General features: G+C 42.0%; 1 protein-coding gene across 1 annotated transcript in view; it reads left to right on the top strand.

Annotated features, from left to right (window-relative positions):
- Positions 1-259: 259 nt before the first annotated feature.
- Positions 260-16,538, top strand: part of NPTN (neuroplastin) — a 55,035-nt gene continuing 38,756 nt past the window's right edge. The window contains exon 1 of the mRNA XM_065641684.1: positions 260-471. Within this exon, the coding sequence (XP_065497756.1) occupies positions 384-471 (88 nt within the window). The 5' untranslated portion in view covers positions 260-383. The remainder of the gene's footprint in view (positions 472-16,538) is intronic.

The raw sequence follows: 16,538 nt of genomic DNA, 5'->3' as shown, positions 1-16,538 counted from the left end.
GTACACAGGTACCAGTATATATTCCGGGAAGAGACTGTGTTTTACATTAAGGATTCACGATGTCTCTCGGTCCTTCCCCCGTGCTGGGGTCAGGCGCCTCAGTCATGAGAGAACAACCGCCCTGGGCCAAACGTCCCTCACAGCAACATGGCGGCCGCGAGGGGCGGGCGGGCGGCCCGCGCGCTGCCACGCCCCGCGCTCTCTCGCCCGTCCCGCCGCTGCCCCCGCCCCGCTGAAATCTCGCGAGAGGTGGCGGCGGCGTCGCGAGAGCGGGCGCAGCGCTGCGGTAGGAGGTCGGCGGAGAAGGACGGAGCCGCTTCGCTCCCGCCGCCGCCCGCCTCGCCCCGCCGCCCCCTTCCTCCTCCTGCCTCCCCTCCGGGAGGATGCCGCGCTCCGGGCCGCTCCCCGCCGCCTTCTCGCTGCTGCTGGCGACGGCCGCGCTCCTGCCGGGACCCGCCGCGGCGCAGAACGGTGAGGGCGGCGGGGCGGAGGCGGGGGGGCGCGGGGCGGTGGGGGCGGCTGGTTGCTGCGGGGGTGGCTGTGGCGGGGGACGGAGGTCAAGCGGTGCGGGGGTACACTGCGCCCTACCCCCTGGACCCGTGTTGGGGGGGGCCCGACCCAGGGTTTTGGGGGAAACCCCCCCGTGTTTTCGGTTCCCTCAGGGGAGGGGGGGGCTGACAGGGCCGCGCCGCGGCGGGTCCCCCCCCCCCCGCCCCGGCTACTCCTGAGGCTGCCGGTAGAATGGAACATCTCCCGCCTACTGAACCTGCCTCAAATCATTTATAATGCAATAAAACCGTAGTTCCTTAGCAACTAAAGAGGTCCTCTGATAGGAGCGTAAAAGAAGAAGGGGGAAAAAAAAAAAAAAACCCAAGCCAAACCCACCCTTCTCTCTTCCTTGAAGAAGCGTGAGGTAAATGCAGCGCGGGGTGCCTCCTCCCCATGGGTTTGCAGCCAAGTGCATGGCAATTGGGGTCAGAACGAAGCGGGGCCGAGGGGCTGGGCTGACCCCGAGTGAGCCTCCCGCTCCCGGGAAGGTTCCTGCAGCGCTCTAAAAAACGCGCGTTCGGTCGTGCGGCCGGGAAGGCGGGCGTTAGCTGCTCCAGGCTTGCTGAGGCGGCTTCCTATGCAGCGTCGTGGTGAAGCTGATGGCGGGGATGCCTTGGCCTGTAAGTGCTGTGAAGGGCAGGGGTCTCGGCTCGCAGTTGATGTGTGTGAGGGGAAAATTTACCTGTTAGGAAGGGATGCCTTACTACTATACCAGTCCCACGCAAGGCTTTGTCGTTTCATCATTCTTTCCCTCTTCTTCCTTTCTGCTCTGCAGAGATTATTCAGTCCTAGCGCTTTCCTTCTACCGAGGTGAATTTGCCTTGCAGCATGTCAGCTGCTTGCTCTAGAAAAAAATGAGGCTTTCAGCATATTTGGCAGTGGTAGGAGAGATGTAGATGAAAGAAATAACGTCCTGAAGATCCCAGATCACAATTATTGACTTAGTATGTGCAGATTTTGCAGTCTGAAACTAGAACTGAGCCTCTGTTAATCAAACAGAAGCAGCTTTGGCATCCAGGCCGGATGAATTAAAATTGTGGGCTTTCTGCAATACGAGGGACTTCTTGCAGAGCCTAAAAGAGTCTGGGCAAGTTGCACTGGGGTTCAGTGGGAATGAGGGACCTGGCAGGAATGTGCTAGTGGGGCTGAGCAGTGCCTCGAGTCTGGTTCTCTGTTGCAGAGGTGCTGTCTGCTTTGTGTGATAGCTGTGCTATCTGAGCATCATCTCAGGCTTAATCTGCCTGTGCCGTGGGTGCTTCCCCTTGTGTTTGGATGAAGCGAGGTGAGAGCAGTCTTTTGACGTTCAGTTTAAATGGGCTGTGTGCCTGAAGCTGTTCCTGTGCAGAGTTGCAAGCAAGGTGTCAAATGCTGGCAGCTGGTATAACAATTTCAAATAGCTGGTAGGCAGTACAAACATTTGGTGTTTGACAGTAGTTATATATCTGGAGGTCAACAATGAAATAACTTTTTGGGGTAGGTGGAAGGCTTCAGCCTCTTTGTGTCTTAATCGTGACTTCCATACCTGACCTGAAGGTAACCAAGCAGCAGCAGATCTAAGACTGCAGACCCCAGATGTATCATGAAAGCTCATTAAATTTTTACTTGATTGACTAGGGTCATCCGGGCAATTAAATGGTAAGGGAGGCTCTGAGTGTCTGCTGCTGTAGGAGTTTACACAGGTGAGTGTGAATTTTCTTGGAAAGGAGGTAGAGCACTTTGAAGCCAAGTGAAAGGTGGAGGTTCTTCTGAATAAGGTTTATTGCTGCTCTTGATTTTTTTTACCCCAATTTGAATGCTGTTGTAGCAGAAGGGCAAAAAAAATTAAAGATTGTAGTCCCTGCCACAGAGGAACTGTTTTCTTGCAGCAAATAATGGCAAGTGAGATGCTTAATGAAACAGAACAATTCCTCTTTGGTTTTGGCATGAAGAATAGGTACAGCCATTTCCTGAATTGTGTATACTCCTTGTAAGTCATTAGAAAAAATGATGTTGTGGTTTGAACAGGCATGTGCAAGTATGTTGGTGACAACTCATTCAACTCATTTAAAAAAAAAAAATCTAACGCACAGGTGTGGGCTTTGAAGGTATTCGGAAGGATCCCAAAGTGTACACGCAAGAATTAGGTTACTTATTATTGATATGGAGCAAAAGGTGATAGTCCATGTGCTGTTGAACCTACAGTAACACCAGATGAGTTTAGGATGATAAAGGAATGGTAACGAACTTATTGAACCTACAGTAACACCAGATGAGTTTAGGATGATAAAGGAATGGTAACGAACTTGTTGAACCTACAGTAACACCATATAAGTTTAGGATGATAAAGGAATGGTAATGAACTTGTTGAACCTACAGTAACACCATATAAGTTTAGGATGATAAAGGAATGGTAATGAACTTGTTGAAACTGCAGGGCAGGTCACCGCTCACTTGGCACAGAAAATGCCCAGTGGAATCCTGAGTGTCTGTGGGAAGCAGCTTTTTCTTTCCTGCTTTCGACAGGAGATCACTGTTGAATTGCCAGTGATTTTTCCAGAATTAATGTAATTTAGAATATGTTTAATCCAACCCAACCGTAGGCTTAAATTTACTAAAACTGGAAGTAGGTTTTTGACACTTCTATGGATTACTTTTAAACTCTTGCGTAAGCACCTAAAGATCACAGAAAAAAATGCATGTCAGATATTTAACTTTTCCTGAATATTCTTCTGAGAAACTTGTCAGGTTCTTCAAGGCTGCATTTCTGGCGCACGTTAGCTCATCACTTGTATCCAGAGCGTAGTTTAGATGAAGTGGCAGAAAGGAGGGTTAGAAGAGAGATGAAGAATCATGAGGAGGAACAGCTGGAAAAAAGCCAGTCTGTCAAGATGATCTGTGTTAAACCTGTAGTTTCCAACTGGTATTTGTTGGAAAATCGCTTCAGTGCTTCAAAACAAACATCCTCCTCCTTATGGAATGGTGCTTGACTTGCTGTTTGGTGGTGAATAACACGCCTTTTCCAGTTGCTGTTTTTTAGCCTTTGCAATACCTCTGTTTCTCCAGCTGCTTGTTTAGAAATAAAGGCTTCCGTTTACTAATAATTTCACCCTAGAGTGTTTGAAGTTAAAGTAGCATGGTTGTATTTGACTGTTGTCTAAAACAGATGCTTGGACTGCCCCCATGAAATCCAGAGTGTTTGTTCAGCACACTGACATGCGAGTTGAATTGCTAGCAATTTTTCGAGTTCTTCCCTTTCCAGAGCTTTGGTCTGGCAAAGTGCGCTTAAAACCAGAACCAAATTGTGTGTTCTGTAGAGGAGGGTGTTCTTAAACATCACATTTTTAAAACTGAAAACCGCGTTATTAATTGCTTGGGTTATTATTCAAAGCTAGACAGAAGTGGAAATAAAAACAAATTAAGTTAGATGGTGCTTGTGTAGCTCTGCTCTCTTCATCCTCTGTTTGGATGAATGAGAAGGAGCTAGCTGGCTAAAAATAGAATGTGGCTTTTCTGGTGGCAGAAACCAGTACAGAAATGACCATAAAATCAGGAAAGAGGAGCTTCTTAAATGAGTTTCTTCTTAAAAGAGCGAGTGAAAAACCTTGCTTTTATACTTGTTGTGCTATTTCCAACTGCTGATTCTCATCCATTTTGCACTGATTGTATTCTGACATTATTTTAATGGTCCCCAGATAAAACTAAAAACCAGTTTCGTACAGCATTTATGGAGTGAGGGTGTGGGCTGAGCAGCGAGGAAAGTGTTCAAAGTTCTGTTCTCTTTCCCACCATTGCTATTCTCCTTCCTCCTACAACTCCCGCATAGGAAAATTAAAAACAAGCAATATGACTAATGTACGTACACTTCTCGAAAATTGCACCGAATTCTGACAGATCTCAGCTAACAGGTAAAGAGGCAATAAGCTGCTAGTGGTCACATTTCAAATAACAGTTTTAATTCTGTCACGACACAGTTCAAAGCGAGGGACTCAGTGGAACTGCTTTTAAGTGATGAATATGCCGAGGGTGTTAGCTGTCCTTACAACACAACTACTGTCTGAAGACTACTTCTTGTTAAATTCATGAATGAGGCACATTGTCCCCTTCACAATGAGCTGTTTCTTTCGCTGTAAGTACTACTTGAGAGGAGGCAATTGTAAAAACTTGCATTGCAAAGGACAATGCTAGCCTGTGATTCATCCTTGGGTTGTAAAGCCAGAGCATTCAGACTTTTCTTCAAGTGCTGGAGGTGCTGCAGCTCCCACTGATGAACCTGTTAAGATCGTAAGTTAGATAAACTTTCTGCATATCTATTAGCTGGAAAGATCTTCTGGAAGTCTAACCTAAACCTGCTTTCCTATAGTCTTGGGCTTTTTACTCTTTTTATCCTTGCAATTTAGAGTGGGGAGGAGGGTGTTACCTTCTCATCAGCAATGACTTGCTGTACTTCTCCAGGTTAATTGTCATGGTTGCTCTTGGGAAGTTGCATTTTCCTGGCTGTTCCTGGGGATTTTCTGCGGATTTTCTAAAGTCACATTTTCTGGAGTGTGATGTGTAAAACTGGACACACTTCTAGTTGGGACCAGACCAAGGTTCAGTGGAGTGGAAGGATCACTCGATGCGTCTTGCAGATGGCATTCCTGTTTGCATCACCTATTTTATCTTGTCGAGCATCCGCCCATACTTCAGCTTGCTTCAGTTTCATCAGCTTAAGAGACCTATCGTGTCTTAATTTCATTCTGTTTTCCATCTGCTTGTACTGTTATTTCAGAAAAAAAACATAGGATACGCCAAGCTACATTAATGAGATTTTATTTTTTGTTATGAGGCTCTTATATAGGGCAGTGCTAAAAGCTTTCCTAAATTAGGGAAACCGCATCTGTTCTTTCTCCTCTAGAGTCACCTTTGGCTTATATTAACTTTATAGTAGGAGGTCAGATTGTCATGGGCAAACTATTGAACCACAGGCAGGCAATGCAGCTCTGTTCTTCTTCCCTTGCCCAAACCCTTCTCTGTTTTATGGGTATTTCATAATGATTGTAGTGGCTTGTGATTTTTTTTTTTTTGAGTTAGAATATGAAACCTGGCTTATATAAAGTTGGAGGAGAGAGAGCGGCTGTTAAAAGTTAACTCTGGAGCTATCAAAGTTCTGTATCAAATATAATACCCAGTTGTTCAAATTGTGATAATTATCTGAGATGTTATTTGCATGACTTGATGCGTTAAATTTGTTTTCACCCTGAGTTAAACGCTTTTTTGACGTCTTGTACTACATGGTCTCTTCTCGGTGTTGAAGGAGATTGAGTCTAAATATCATTTCAACCTGGATCAAATGTCTGTATCTGTGTCAAAACTTGAAAATATTTGTCCCCTAGTAAGACAACTACTGTAGACTTTTAAAAATTCATGCCCTGTTGATAAGCTTGAAGCTTATCTGGGTCATCCGTGTGGTTGAAGTCACTGCTTATGCACTGACGCAAACTCATTCAAGAAAAAAGACAATAACTTTTGAAGCTGTGAAGGGTTCCTCATCATATGTTGTCAGAAGCTGTGGGTCTCTGCTATAATAAAGAATGATAAATTTTTTTAGAGCATAATGCCCTGTTCTGGATTGAATAAAGAAAAAAAGTGGTCTTAGATTGTACTATATTTGTACAGGCTTGTTTTACATTAAGTATTTTAAAATGTTACATTAGTGAATCTGTTGAGGGAAAGTGCTGTTTAGTTTAAGTAGCACAGGTATTTACTATTTCCCACGTTTTGTGGATTATTGCTGGCTTTGGGTGCACCTAGGGATCATGGTGGCTCTCCCTAGAGCTTGTGTGTGTGTTTGGAAACCTGAACTAAATGCATTTTTCTAAGAGGCATATTGAAGACGTGAGAAAATAAGAGGAAGGGGAATATAATGGGCTGGAAAAGGGAAGGTGCGAAAAGATACAATCAGTCCAAACCTTCAGCAGTAAAAGTGGGTGGAAAAAAAAAATTTAATTCTAGGAAGTTGATAAAATTGATAAAGAACATATTTTAAATTAAAAAAAGAAGGAGGAAATTGAACTTAAATGCCTAGAGAAGAGCTTGACAAGGATTTTGGCAATGCAGTAAGCTCTCAACAGGCATCATGGCAGTCGCAAAGCAGACTGCAATAATTAACTGAAGGCATACAGCAAGAGCTTGAAAAAACCCAGATGCTTGAGTGCATTTTTAAAAACCAAGTAGATACCATATTGACTGATCACTCTTGGATTTTTTTTTTTTTGCCTAGTTTGTTAGAAAAGCTTTGTGGTAGTTAACGAAGATAATCTACTTTAGCAAGTTCAAGTTGTAAATGTAATAGTTTTTTAATTCCTATCATATTCATTCAAAACTCCTAATAATTGATGCTAAACTGGTTTAAATGCAGTTAGAAATTGGAGTTCAGCTGCACTGTTTCTGTTAGTCTTGTTAAATTCTTGTAAGTGTTGTAATGTTAAGAAGCTCTTGTCTTTCCATGATGCTAGACATAGTATGTAATGACTGACATAAGTGTTCAAAATATTAGATGATGCTTTCTTGATAGAGGAAAATCTGAAACTGATATTGTGGTCCAGAGCTTGGAAAGGGAAGGAAGGTCCCTTGATACAGGATCTGAGATTGTCAAAGACGTTGTGAGGATTGGATATGAGTGGTTTTGGTTTCTGTTTTTTTGTTGGCTTCTTGCGTGTTTGGGTTTTGTTTTTAGTCTCAGTACAGTGAAATTATGACCCTTGTTATGCAGGCTGTCAGAGCAAACAATTAGAAGATCCATAACATACAGTTTTGCAGTATGTCGTTGATCTTGTATTCTGTATATCTTCAAGGACAGCGAATTTCCATTTATTGTACTTTTGGTTATTATTATCTGCTTGAGATATTCCAGCCTCTATGTACAGATAGTTTAATATTGTTTTGTTCTCTCTGCTTTGCTTTAAGCATCCAAGGTTAGAAGCAGCTGACTCCCACTCTCACATTTTGTGCTGTTGCATCTCTCTCTGATTTTTATAGAAGTGTGATGACATATTAATTCACATTTTGGGGTATAGTTTGAAATGAGAAAAACGTATCACAGTATGTAACTGGAAGTAGTTCTTAGTTCTGCATATCAGTCTAGAAAACTTGTAAAAATTCTGTTCTAGAAGGAAAATGTTTGCATACAATTATGCAGATATTGAGGAGCTCTGCAGGAGAATTAGTCTTTTCCAAAATTAAGATTTTTTTGCAAGCGGACAAAATTCGTATAATAACAAAATTTCATACTTGAGTCTTTAATAACAAAGTGCATGCTGGGGTGTTGTGCAAGAGAAAGAGGAAATCTTTAACGTTTGGATCCTCACTGGTAGACATGCCTAAAGTTTCGGAGACCTCAGCAGATGATGTCCTCTGCCACTCATACTGCTGATTTGTACTCTGCAGTCCTGTGTCATCGTTATTCAGAAAGGGGATTTATAGCAGAAAAAGGCTGAAAACTGTTCTAGTAGGGAATTAAGAGGTTGAGATCAAAGAAAGCCAAGAATAAATGACACGGAGGAAATATATGTATATGTATAGAGAGAGAGCAAGTCTAGTGAATTTAGTATAGTAAGAAATGTGGTAATAGGATGTAAAAATTGCAGTTTTAAGGCGGATAGTCACCAAATAAGTAAACTTTTAGTTTGACCAGAGTTGCATTATCCTGTGTTTCTTGAGTTGGTAGCTGAAGACTTTCAGTGTAGGCTCAATCAGGAGCTTAATTTTTGCTTCTGATAAGTTACCTTAATGTGTCTGAATAGGAAGCTTAATTATTTGGAGATATCATTTCATTCAATGTTTGCATGTGGTAAAACAAGTTGTATAGCAAACTTCTTTCTCTGGTGATGACTGCCAGGCTACACAAACGGTGAGTTCAGCTGTTAGTTGCTGTCAAGGTTTAGCACTTCGCTAGAAGAGAGTCGCCTTGGGGAAGTGTTTTCAAAATCCTGAAGCAGCTGAACATGGAGGTTTTGTGACTCAGAGACTCAAGTCTCCTCTGGATGGACTCCTCTTCTGTATTTATGTATGTTGGGAAGCTACAGCTTGCCTGGTCTGGCTTTTTTTCTTTTTTCCTTTTTTCCTCACCGCTTTTTCATGCAGAGGAAGAAAAAGCCTGAGAAGGTGAGCAGAGTGCTGGTGCTGTGCTGTGTATGACCCATCCCAAAAGAAACAAGTTATTTTAATTTAACCTAATGGCAAAATCTGGGTATGTCTCAGGCATACTGGAAGACTTGGTGCAGATACTTCCGAATTGCAGGTGAAAGGATTGTCTTTAGCAGTTATTTGAACAAATAGATGTTTTAGTTAGACTGGGAGAGCTTTTCTTTTGTTCAGCTGCTCTACATCTGCACTAAGAGAGAAACATTCTGATTGCCACTCCCTTTGTGCTTTGTTACTTTAAAAAGTGGTATATTTAGTGCCTGTTTGGTCCCCATAGTCTACAAACTAACACTGCCAGTTATTTCTCTATTTAATGCAGGGTACTTACCTTTTGGTCTTACAAGCTTCACCTGTTTGTGCAGACTTGGGGATCTCCTTATGTCTCTGGCCCAGCACCAGTGTTCTCAGAACTGCCAAAAACAAGTTGCATTTCACAAAATTGTCTTCTCTCCCTTCTACTGTATCTGGGCTTGTGTTTTTGTTGATGACTGGCACCCATCATACAATGCTTTAGGTTGTATTCACCTTTGGATTTCCCCCACAATCTTAGTGCTGTCACCTCTGACTCTTGCACTTTTGGAAATATTTGAGCTTTATCCTATTTGTGCCTTGATGCAAAAGGGTTGGGAGTGGTGCTTGAGTACCTGGCTCTAACCATTCAGTACCGTGAAAGGCTTTTCTTTCTGTTGGATTATTTGTGTTTAGATTGGTTACAGTGCAATGCTCCCCATTTTTTTTCCCCTTAGAACATGTTGTAGTGCAGTGTTCCCTTCCCAGCTTTTTCTTTCCAGAAACAAACTCCTTGAAGTAGACAGGACAGTTCACATATCTCCCCAGTTTTGAGAGTACTGAACCAAATATGAGACTTAGGTGTGCAGTATTGATAGTTTGCTTTCGGATTTAATTTGTTAAATTTTGCACTTGATGGGTTTTTCAGCACTTTGCTGCAAGTTCTGTAGTGCTCAGTGGCAACTTAGGGTCCCAGCTAAGGGTATAAGATTGTTTTAAGCAAAGCTAGATATTTTGGGTCTCAGACTTGCAAAGCTCCTATTTTTTAGCAATACCAGGATCAATTTAGTGACCCCAGTCTTGAACTATATGGAGTAAGGGGGAGGGGGGGAAGGTTGTGTTTTGGTTTCTAGGAAGAGAACTAGTTGGGAGAATGGGGCAAAAATGACAGGAGAGTAATAGCTTTTAAGGAGCTATAAATAATAGCCAAGGCAGGAACTGTAAAAGGGCACGGATGAATACAGACCTGTTTTTCTGTCCCTGTACCTCTGTCTTCATCTTCTCAGATCTTGCTTTAAGTAGATACAATAAGGTCTGTGGCTTTGTAGTACCCAGTAAAAATCTGAGAGTGAGTTGTTTGTCAGTGGCCTACATTCACTTTTTTTTTTTTTCCCGAAGCATTATTGCATTTTGTTTCCCCTTTTTTAAGCAAATTAACTGTAGAGATGATTTATCCTTTTAACAGCACCTACTGAATGTTAATCTGACATTGGCTGCCCAGTCAGTACCTTGTCCTGCGTTGCTGCTCTCCTGTTTTGGGGCCTCAGTGTGACAAAAATAAATGGATTTATAGTTCCCAAAGGGTTTTCCAAATATTAAACTGTCGTCCTCTTTTTGCAAACTGAAACACAGCTCTTGCCTCTCAGAGATGGAAAATTACTAGAGAAAGCTTTTTGGTTTCTTTGTGGAAATATAAACTTGGTCTATGATGGCAATGAAAACATCACCTCTGGTTTAGGAAGAGCCTCAGCACCGAACTCTTGCAGGCTGGCAGAACATCACTGCATGTTTGCCCTGTTCTTACATTCTTGCTGTGACCACCACCGTTATCCTGGTACAGGAGAAATTCTTTCAGTGAAATTTGTCTCGTCTTTAATCAGGTATTTTAAAAATATCCTTTAATGCTGTTGTAAAATGGCTGCACAATTGAATGTGGTCTTTGGTTCAAGAGCACACGGAAGACTTCTTACTGTTGTCATCATGTTAAGTACGACAGCTCTTTATCGGTGCTGTGATATAAAGTAGATAAAGTGCCTTTTTAACTTGATTTAAGGGAGATGATTCAAATCAGATTTTAACCAAATTGTTTAGGTCACCATTTTTACTCTTCTCAAACACCAAAAAAAATCTCTGAAATGTAGTTAAATACTCTTAAATACATCTCAGGTGGGTCTGGATCCCCTGATATATTGAGTAGGCCAGGCTTGAGTTCTCTTGGTGCTGGGTCTTGCCACTGGCTTCTGTGTTGTACTTTTTTCATATCTCATCAGTTTTATAGTGAAGTCATCTCGAACCCTTGCCTTTCAATCTTCTAGATTTCAGTCCTGTCAAGCTATCTGCCTAAATGCATTGTATCGGTGATGTGCTGGTACTGCTGCTCAGTTCAAAAAAAAATCAGAAGAATTTCCAAATTAAAGTTTAAAAACTGCTTAGTGAACTGTTAGGGGGCTTCACTTTCATTCTTGCAGAGCCCTTATAGCAGATACAGCTGTCGTTGTTTGGGTTGGGTTTTTTGTTTGTTTTTTTTTTTTTCACTTATATTTAGTATTGGTAGCACGGTGGGGTGGTTTTGTAAATTTGCCTGTTTATGCTGAACAAAGGAACAGGTTTCTGTCAGTATTTTATGTCAGCTGCCTTTTATGCTGACTACTACTTGAAGAGTCCAAATCTGCTTGGCCCTTAGTTGGATTGCTGCCTTTGCTGCAGAGCAGGGGAGCCTAAACAGGAGGGCTGTACATTGTGTTTCAAGCTGTAAGGCTGACTCTTTTAGCTAAAAAACTAGAAAATTGACCCCTTTAACCACAACTGGCATTTGTGGAGGGGTTGTTGACCTTCTGCACATCATCTGGAGGGTGGGGGGGGCGTGACACAAAGTCAGGCTTGGTTCCTGGTGATGAGCAGCCTGCGGCTGGAGGAAGGTGATTTCTGTGTGTGGATTAGAATGCACGGTGTGGGTAATCCCGTTAGGCTTGCGTTAATCTTGGCCGATACTGAACTTGAATTTCATCTCATCAATAGCCACGTTTGATGCCGTAGAGGAGCTGCCCTCAGCAGTTTATATTTTAGTACTCATAATCTAAGCGGTGTCAGTAGGCCATGCGAGATCAACCTCCCGGTCCAAGGCAGGATCCGATTTATGGCGTAACCCTGATGCAGCTGTGTGTACTGGCACAAAGCGCTGGGAAGGCAAAGGCTATTTCCCTTGGCGCATCCTACATAAAAGCGAGAAGAGTTGGTAGATGGCTTGGTGTGGATGTTCGAGTTTGCAAAACCTTCCTGTGGTCAGAGGCATCGTCAAAACGGGAGAAGTTGAACAGCCCTGTAGAAGTGGCTTGGGGAAAAATATTCAAAAATGCAACTTGAAGCAAGCATCTTTCCATTTTCAAATGGACGTAAATCTGGCAAACAAATTGTGGCATCCCTGCTACATGTTAATACATTTAATTCCTGCCTTCGTCTTCTCCTGTAACTGGAATATATTAGTGTTTTCCTGGAGAATAACCTGGCTTTGGGCTGCCCTCTGCCGCTTATATAGCTTGTCTGACCAGGGAGATCAGGACCTGACCTGCTAGAGATGTGTTACTCTGAATTTAGCAGTTAGTGGGCAGTAATTCTCTCCAGCTACAGAGCAAATAAACTTTTGAAATAAATAAAACATCCCTCTTCTAAACCCATCTCCTGCAGTGGAGCTGGTATTTTATATATTTACATTTTAAAATGTATCTAAAATGTGTTGTACCTTCTGCTAATAGCATTTCTTGTGCATGTAGATGGATTTTTTTTTTTCACTGAATGACTTGTTCTCAGCCCTAACTCAAATTGTGTGACCTCTTACATAATCCAACGGTTCTGCAAAGGGCATTTCTTTAAAAAGGCCGGTGTATTCAAATGTCCTGCTTCTTCATCACGGATGAGACAGAGCAGCTCAGTACTTCTGCAGAATGCATAAAAGGGGAAAAAAGAGGTTTGCCATTCAGGATGTGCTTCCTTTGTGCTTAAGAGAAATGTAATCAGTTTCCTTTCAAACACGGTTGTTGAATCAGCAAAGGTCAAAGCAAAATTGAGGAGTACTTTAAACCTTTAGCTCTCTAATGGCATAGTCTGAGGATTTTAAATAACTAATCTGAACACAAGATATTTTTTGTTATCCTCACCAGCATTTTGTAGTGTTCTCAATAGCTGTAGGGTGCAAATCTGGTAGTCTTAAAATTTTTTTCAGATCTTTAGTTTGCAGGCTTCTGTTGCTGTGTTACGTGTGAACATTGGACAAATTTTAATTGCTGCCTACTGAAACTCAGCTTTTCAGTGTTGTGAAGCTGAATTCCTTCCTGCTTATTTCCAGGGAGTGGGTTCTTAGTTGTTGACAATTTTTTGCAATATATAGGAGCTTTTCTGCTCCTGTGTGGTTTTGCTTGGGAGAAATTATTGTACATTCATTAACTACAACAATAATATTTCTGTAGTGACCTAAAAAAAGGGAGTTAAACCTAATAAATACTGGCTAATTTATTTTTTTTCTCCCTGCATGGATAATTGTCTTTTGTCCCTAAGTTGTGCCAGGGAGAAGCATAAATGGAAAGAACAGGAAAATAATGCCTGCCTATTCTGAGGATGATACAAGCTTAATCTTGGGAAAAATCTTAGAGAAAGTAGTCTACAAAGTCAACATGGAAGAAAATCTCTTGTGATAAATGCTTCTTGATGCATTCAAACCAGCTTCCTGACAGTGTGGGCTCTTTTGAACAGCCAGGCATGCAAGAGCAGCGTTTGCTAGACAATTATAGAGTTCTAAAAAGGCTTAGCTTAGCATCCTGCGCTGTGCCAGCATCAGGCAAGCAACCAGCCCAGCTCCCTCAGGTGAAGAGCTTGAGTGCCTGATTCCAACAGCCAGTTGGGGATTTTATTTTTGGCCTTCAAATTAGAAATAGTTTATAGCTCAAGGTTTTACTAGAGGGAGAATGTGGCTACTTAGTGAACCTGATTACCACTTGTACGTCTGCTTTGAATCCCTCATCAGAAAATGAAAACTGCCTAAAGTCACTGGAGTCTTGCATCGGTCCTGCAACGCTGAGCCCTTCGGTTTGCAGTCAGCCCACGGGAACCTTTTCCAGCCATCCATGTAGTATTCAGGCACGTGATTATGACAAGACTCTTTGGTATTTTAAGCTACTTTAATATTAAGACTGGCTTGTGTTCTGCTGGCGCTGCCCTGAGTTGAGATGCGTGTCCTCTGTGAGGAATGACTTGCCGCTTTCCTGGGATCACTCAAGCAGCCTTGTCATCCGCCTTTGTTTAATTGGTGTTAGTCAAGTTGTTGGCCTACCCAAACTGCCAAATGAAGTTACCCAGACTCGCCTTTTTTAAAGCACCTGATTGAAATGCCACATAGCTAAATATAATTCTGTTTAGCATGTCGTCTTCTGTGCTACTTGCGGTATATACGTGAGCTGCTCTAAAGACAGCCAGGTTAGTTATTGACTGATATCCTTTAGTGGTTTCTTTGAAATATGAAGAAAAATGCTTTTTAAGGCACTGAACGAATTGGTGCACTTACTGTTGATCTGGACATTGTTAATTATTTGACAGGCAAGTTGACATGTGCTGCTTAAAACTGATCAGAGCTGGCTTTGAAATGTCTCCGTTGATCTATCGTTTATTTGGGGAGTGTTGGTCCCAGTGTTATGAGCAAATGAGGGATTTTCTTATCTTCCTATGGAAGAGAATGACTTAATATCATGTCTGCAGTGATATTTAAAAATGTCTCTCCAACCAAAACAGAGAGAATCACTTTAAACTCATAGGGCAGAAGAGAGGCTTGGAGATTTCTCGTTGATACTCCTTCGATGCCTCTAAGCAGATCGGCTTAAAAAAAGGGCAGACTTTCATGATGAAGAAGCTATAAATCGAAAATAGAGCTTGCACTCAGTGGAAAATGGGCTATGATAGGAACTGCAGAGCAGACCTTAGGGACAAGCCTGTGTAAAAATAGCATCTTTAACCCCGTGTCTGCTTCTCATGGGTCATCTGAATAGCTAGTTTGTACATGTAAACCACTACTTTACAGAAAAATATAGGAGTTGGTGAGTTAACAAAGTGAGCAAGTAAATGTTTGCTTATTGTTTTAAAGTGGAATGTATTTCAGCTTTGTTCCATCATTTTTCCAGTAACTAAGTAAAATACCAAGTTTCCCACCTGTTTGTAGAAGACTTAAGTCAGCGTTTCGGTTACTACTTCAGACTATATACTGGAGAACTAGAAGAACCTGGTTCTTACCAGCTAAAGAACTAGGAAAAAAGATCTGCGTACTCCTACACTTCCAAAGGTGACTATAACCAGCAGGCTGACATCAATGTGGGGCCAAAATGAGGGAGTAGGTATTGATTTCTTCTTCCGACGGTTCTTTTACTGGATATTCCAGACTTGAATCTATTTTAATGTCTTCATCATGGTATCAAACATACAGATACAGGGTTGTTGCAAAAGCAGAATTGGAAACACTGCCCACAACGCATGAAATCATGTGAATGAGAAAGATGCCCAGAGAAGGTTTCTGAACCCAAACAGTTTATATAATGAGAATATATTTGGGGTGAAAGTAATTTCCTGAAATTGAAGCATGTAGCTGTAACTGCCGCAACACACCAGTGTCTTTTCTATCCAGTAATGTTTTTATGAACTGTCATTTGATGCGGTTTTTTGTTTGTTTGTTTTTCAGTGAATTATGGTTACTGAGATCAGTGTTTGCACGATAAGTGACCGTACAAGAATAGTTGCACTTGGAAATCATTGTGGTGTGAAGCTAAGCATTACTTTTTTTTATTCCGAGGAAACTCTGGAATAAAAGCATCTGCGGTGAATGTATGTGGGAGAAGATGAATGGGCAGCTTGAAGGACTCAACCTGCTCTAAGGCACTTACATTTGGGGAAGGCAGTTGGACCAGAGGACCTTCAGAAATCCTTTCCAGTCTGAATGTCTCTGATTTATAACCCAGAAGCTGATCGGTGTGTCCTTTCTCCACGCATTTGTGCTAGAGAAGTGTCTCTTGGCTACGTGGGGCATGTTCCCAGGATGGCCTTGCAACAGTGAAGGCTCTGAAACTTAAGGACTCTGAATGTTCCTTCAGCAAACAAAAGAAATTAGTTCGTCCATAAATCTTTTTGCATGTCAAACTAAGCATGGGTTTCTAATGCACAGAGAAGTAAGGAATGTTGGTCTGCATCCAGAAAATGTTAATCCTCATGTCTGTGGACCTGGAGAAAAGTAATCCTCAGGTTTCCCTCTCTGTGAAATGAATCTAACGCTACATCATGAGCTCATGCATTTTAGATGATGCTCTCTGGGTAACGTTTTCCTCTGTAGCAAGTCATAACCTACCTTCAGCTATATAAAGCTGCAAGATGAGATTGCAGGAATTAATTTCGTGTATCGCTCTAGTTCTCAGTATGCTTATAGACGGTATAGGCTCATCTGAGTATCTGATATGCACATTGAAGTACTGGTTTTAAAGCTGCTTCTCTAGTTAGCTAAATAGGGCAAAACAGACTAAGAAAATGAATGCCTATTTATTTAGTTTATGGAACTGGTGCAGTGCACTTATAGCCAAAGGCTGATGCAATATAGAATGTGTAGGAATGCTGTGGCAGCTGGTGAGGCACCTGCAGCAACGAGGACACTGTAAAACTGAAATCCATCTCTTATCAGTGAAGTGATTAAACCCAAACTCATTTCTTGCCATTGGTATGATTAAAACCCTTGCTTTCTAGTGATAAAAGAACGGGAAACCGTCAAACCTACGAAATAATAGGCAAAACCAGGCAGG

The sequence above is a fragment of the Caloenas nicobarica genome, chromosome 10, assembly GCF_036013445.1.
Source record: "Caloenas nicobarica isolate bCalNic1 chromosome 10, bCalNic1.hap1, whole genome shotgun sequence".
In the NCBI taxonomy this organism is placed as follows: Eukaryota; Metazoa; Chordata; class Aves; order Columbiformes; family Columbidae; genus Caloenas; species Caloenas nicobarica.
The sequence above is the reverse complement of the archived record's forward strand: the minus strand, read 5'-3'. Positions and strand labels throughout refer to the sequence as shown.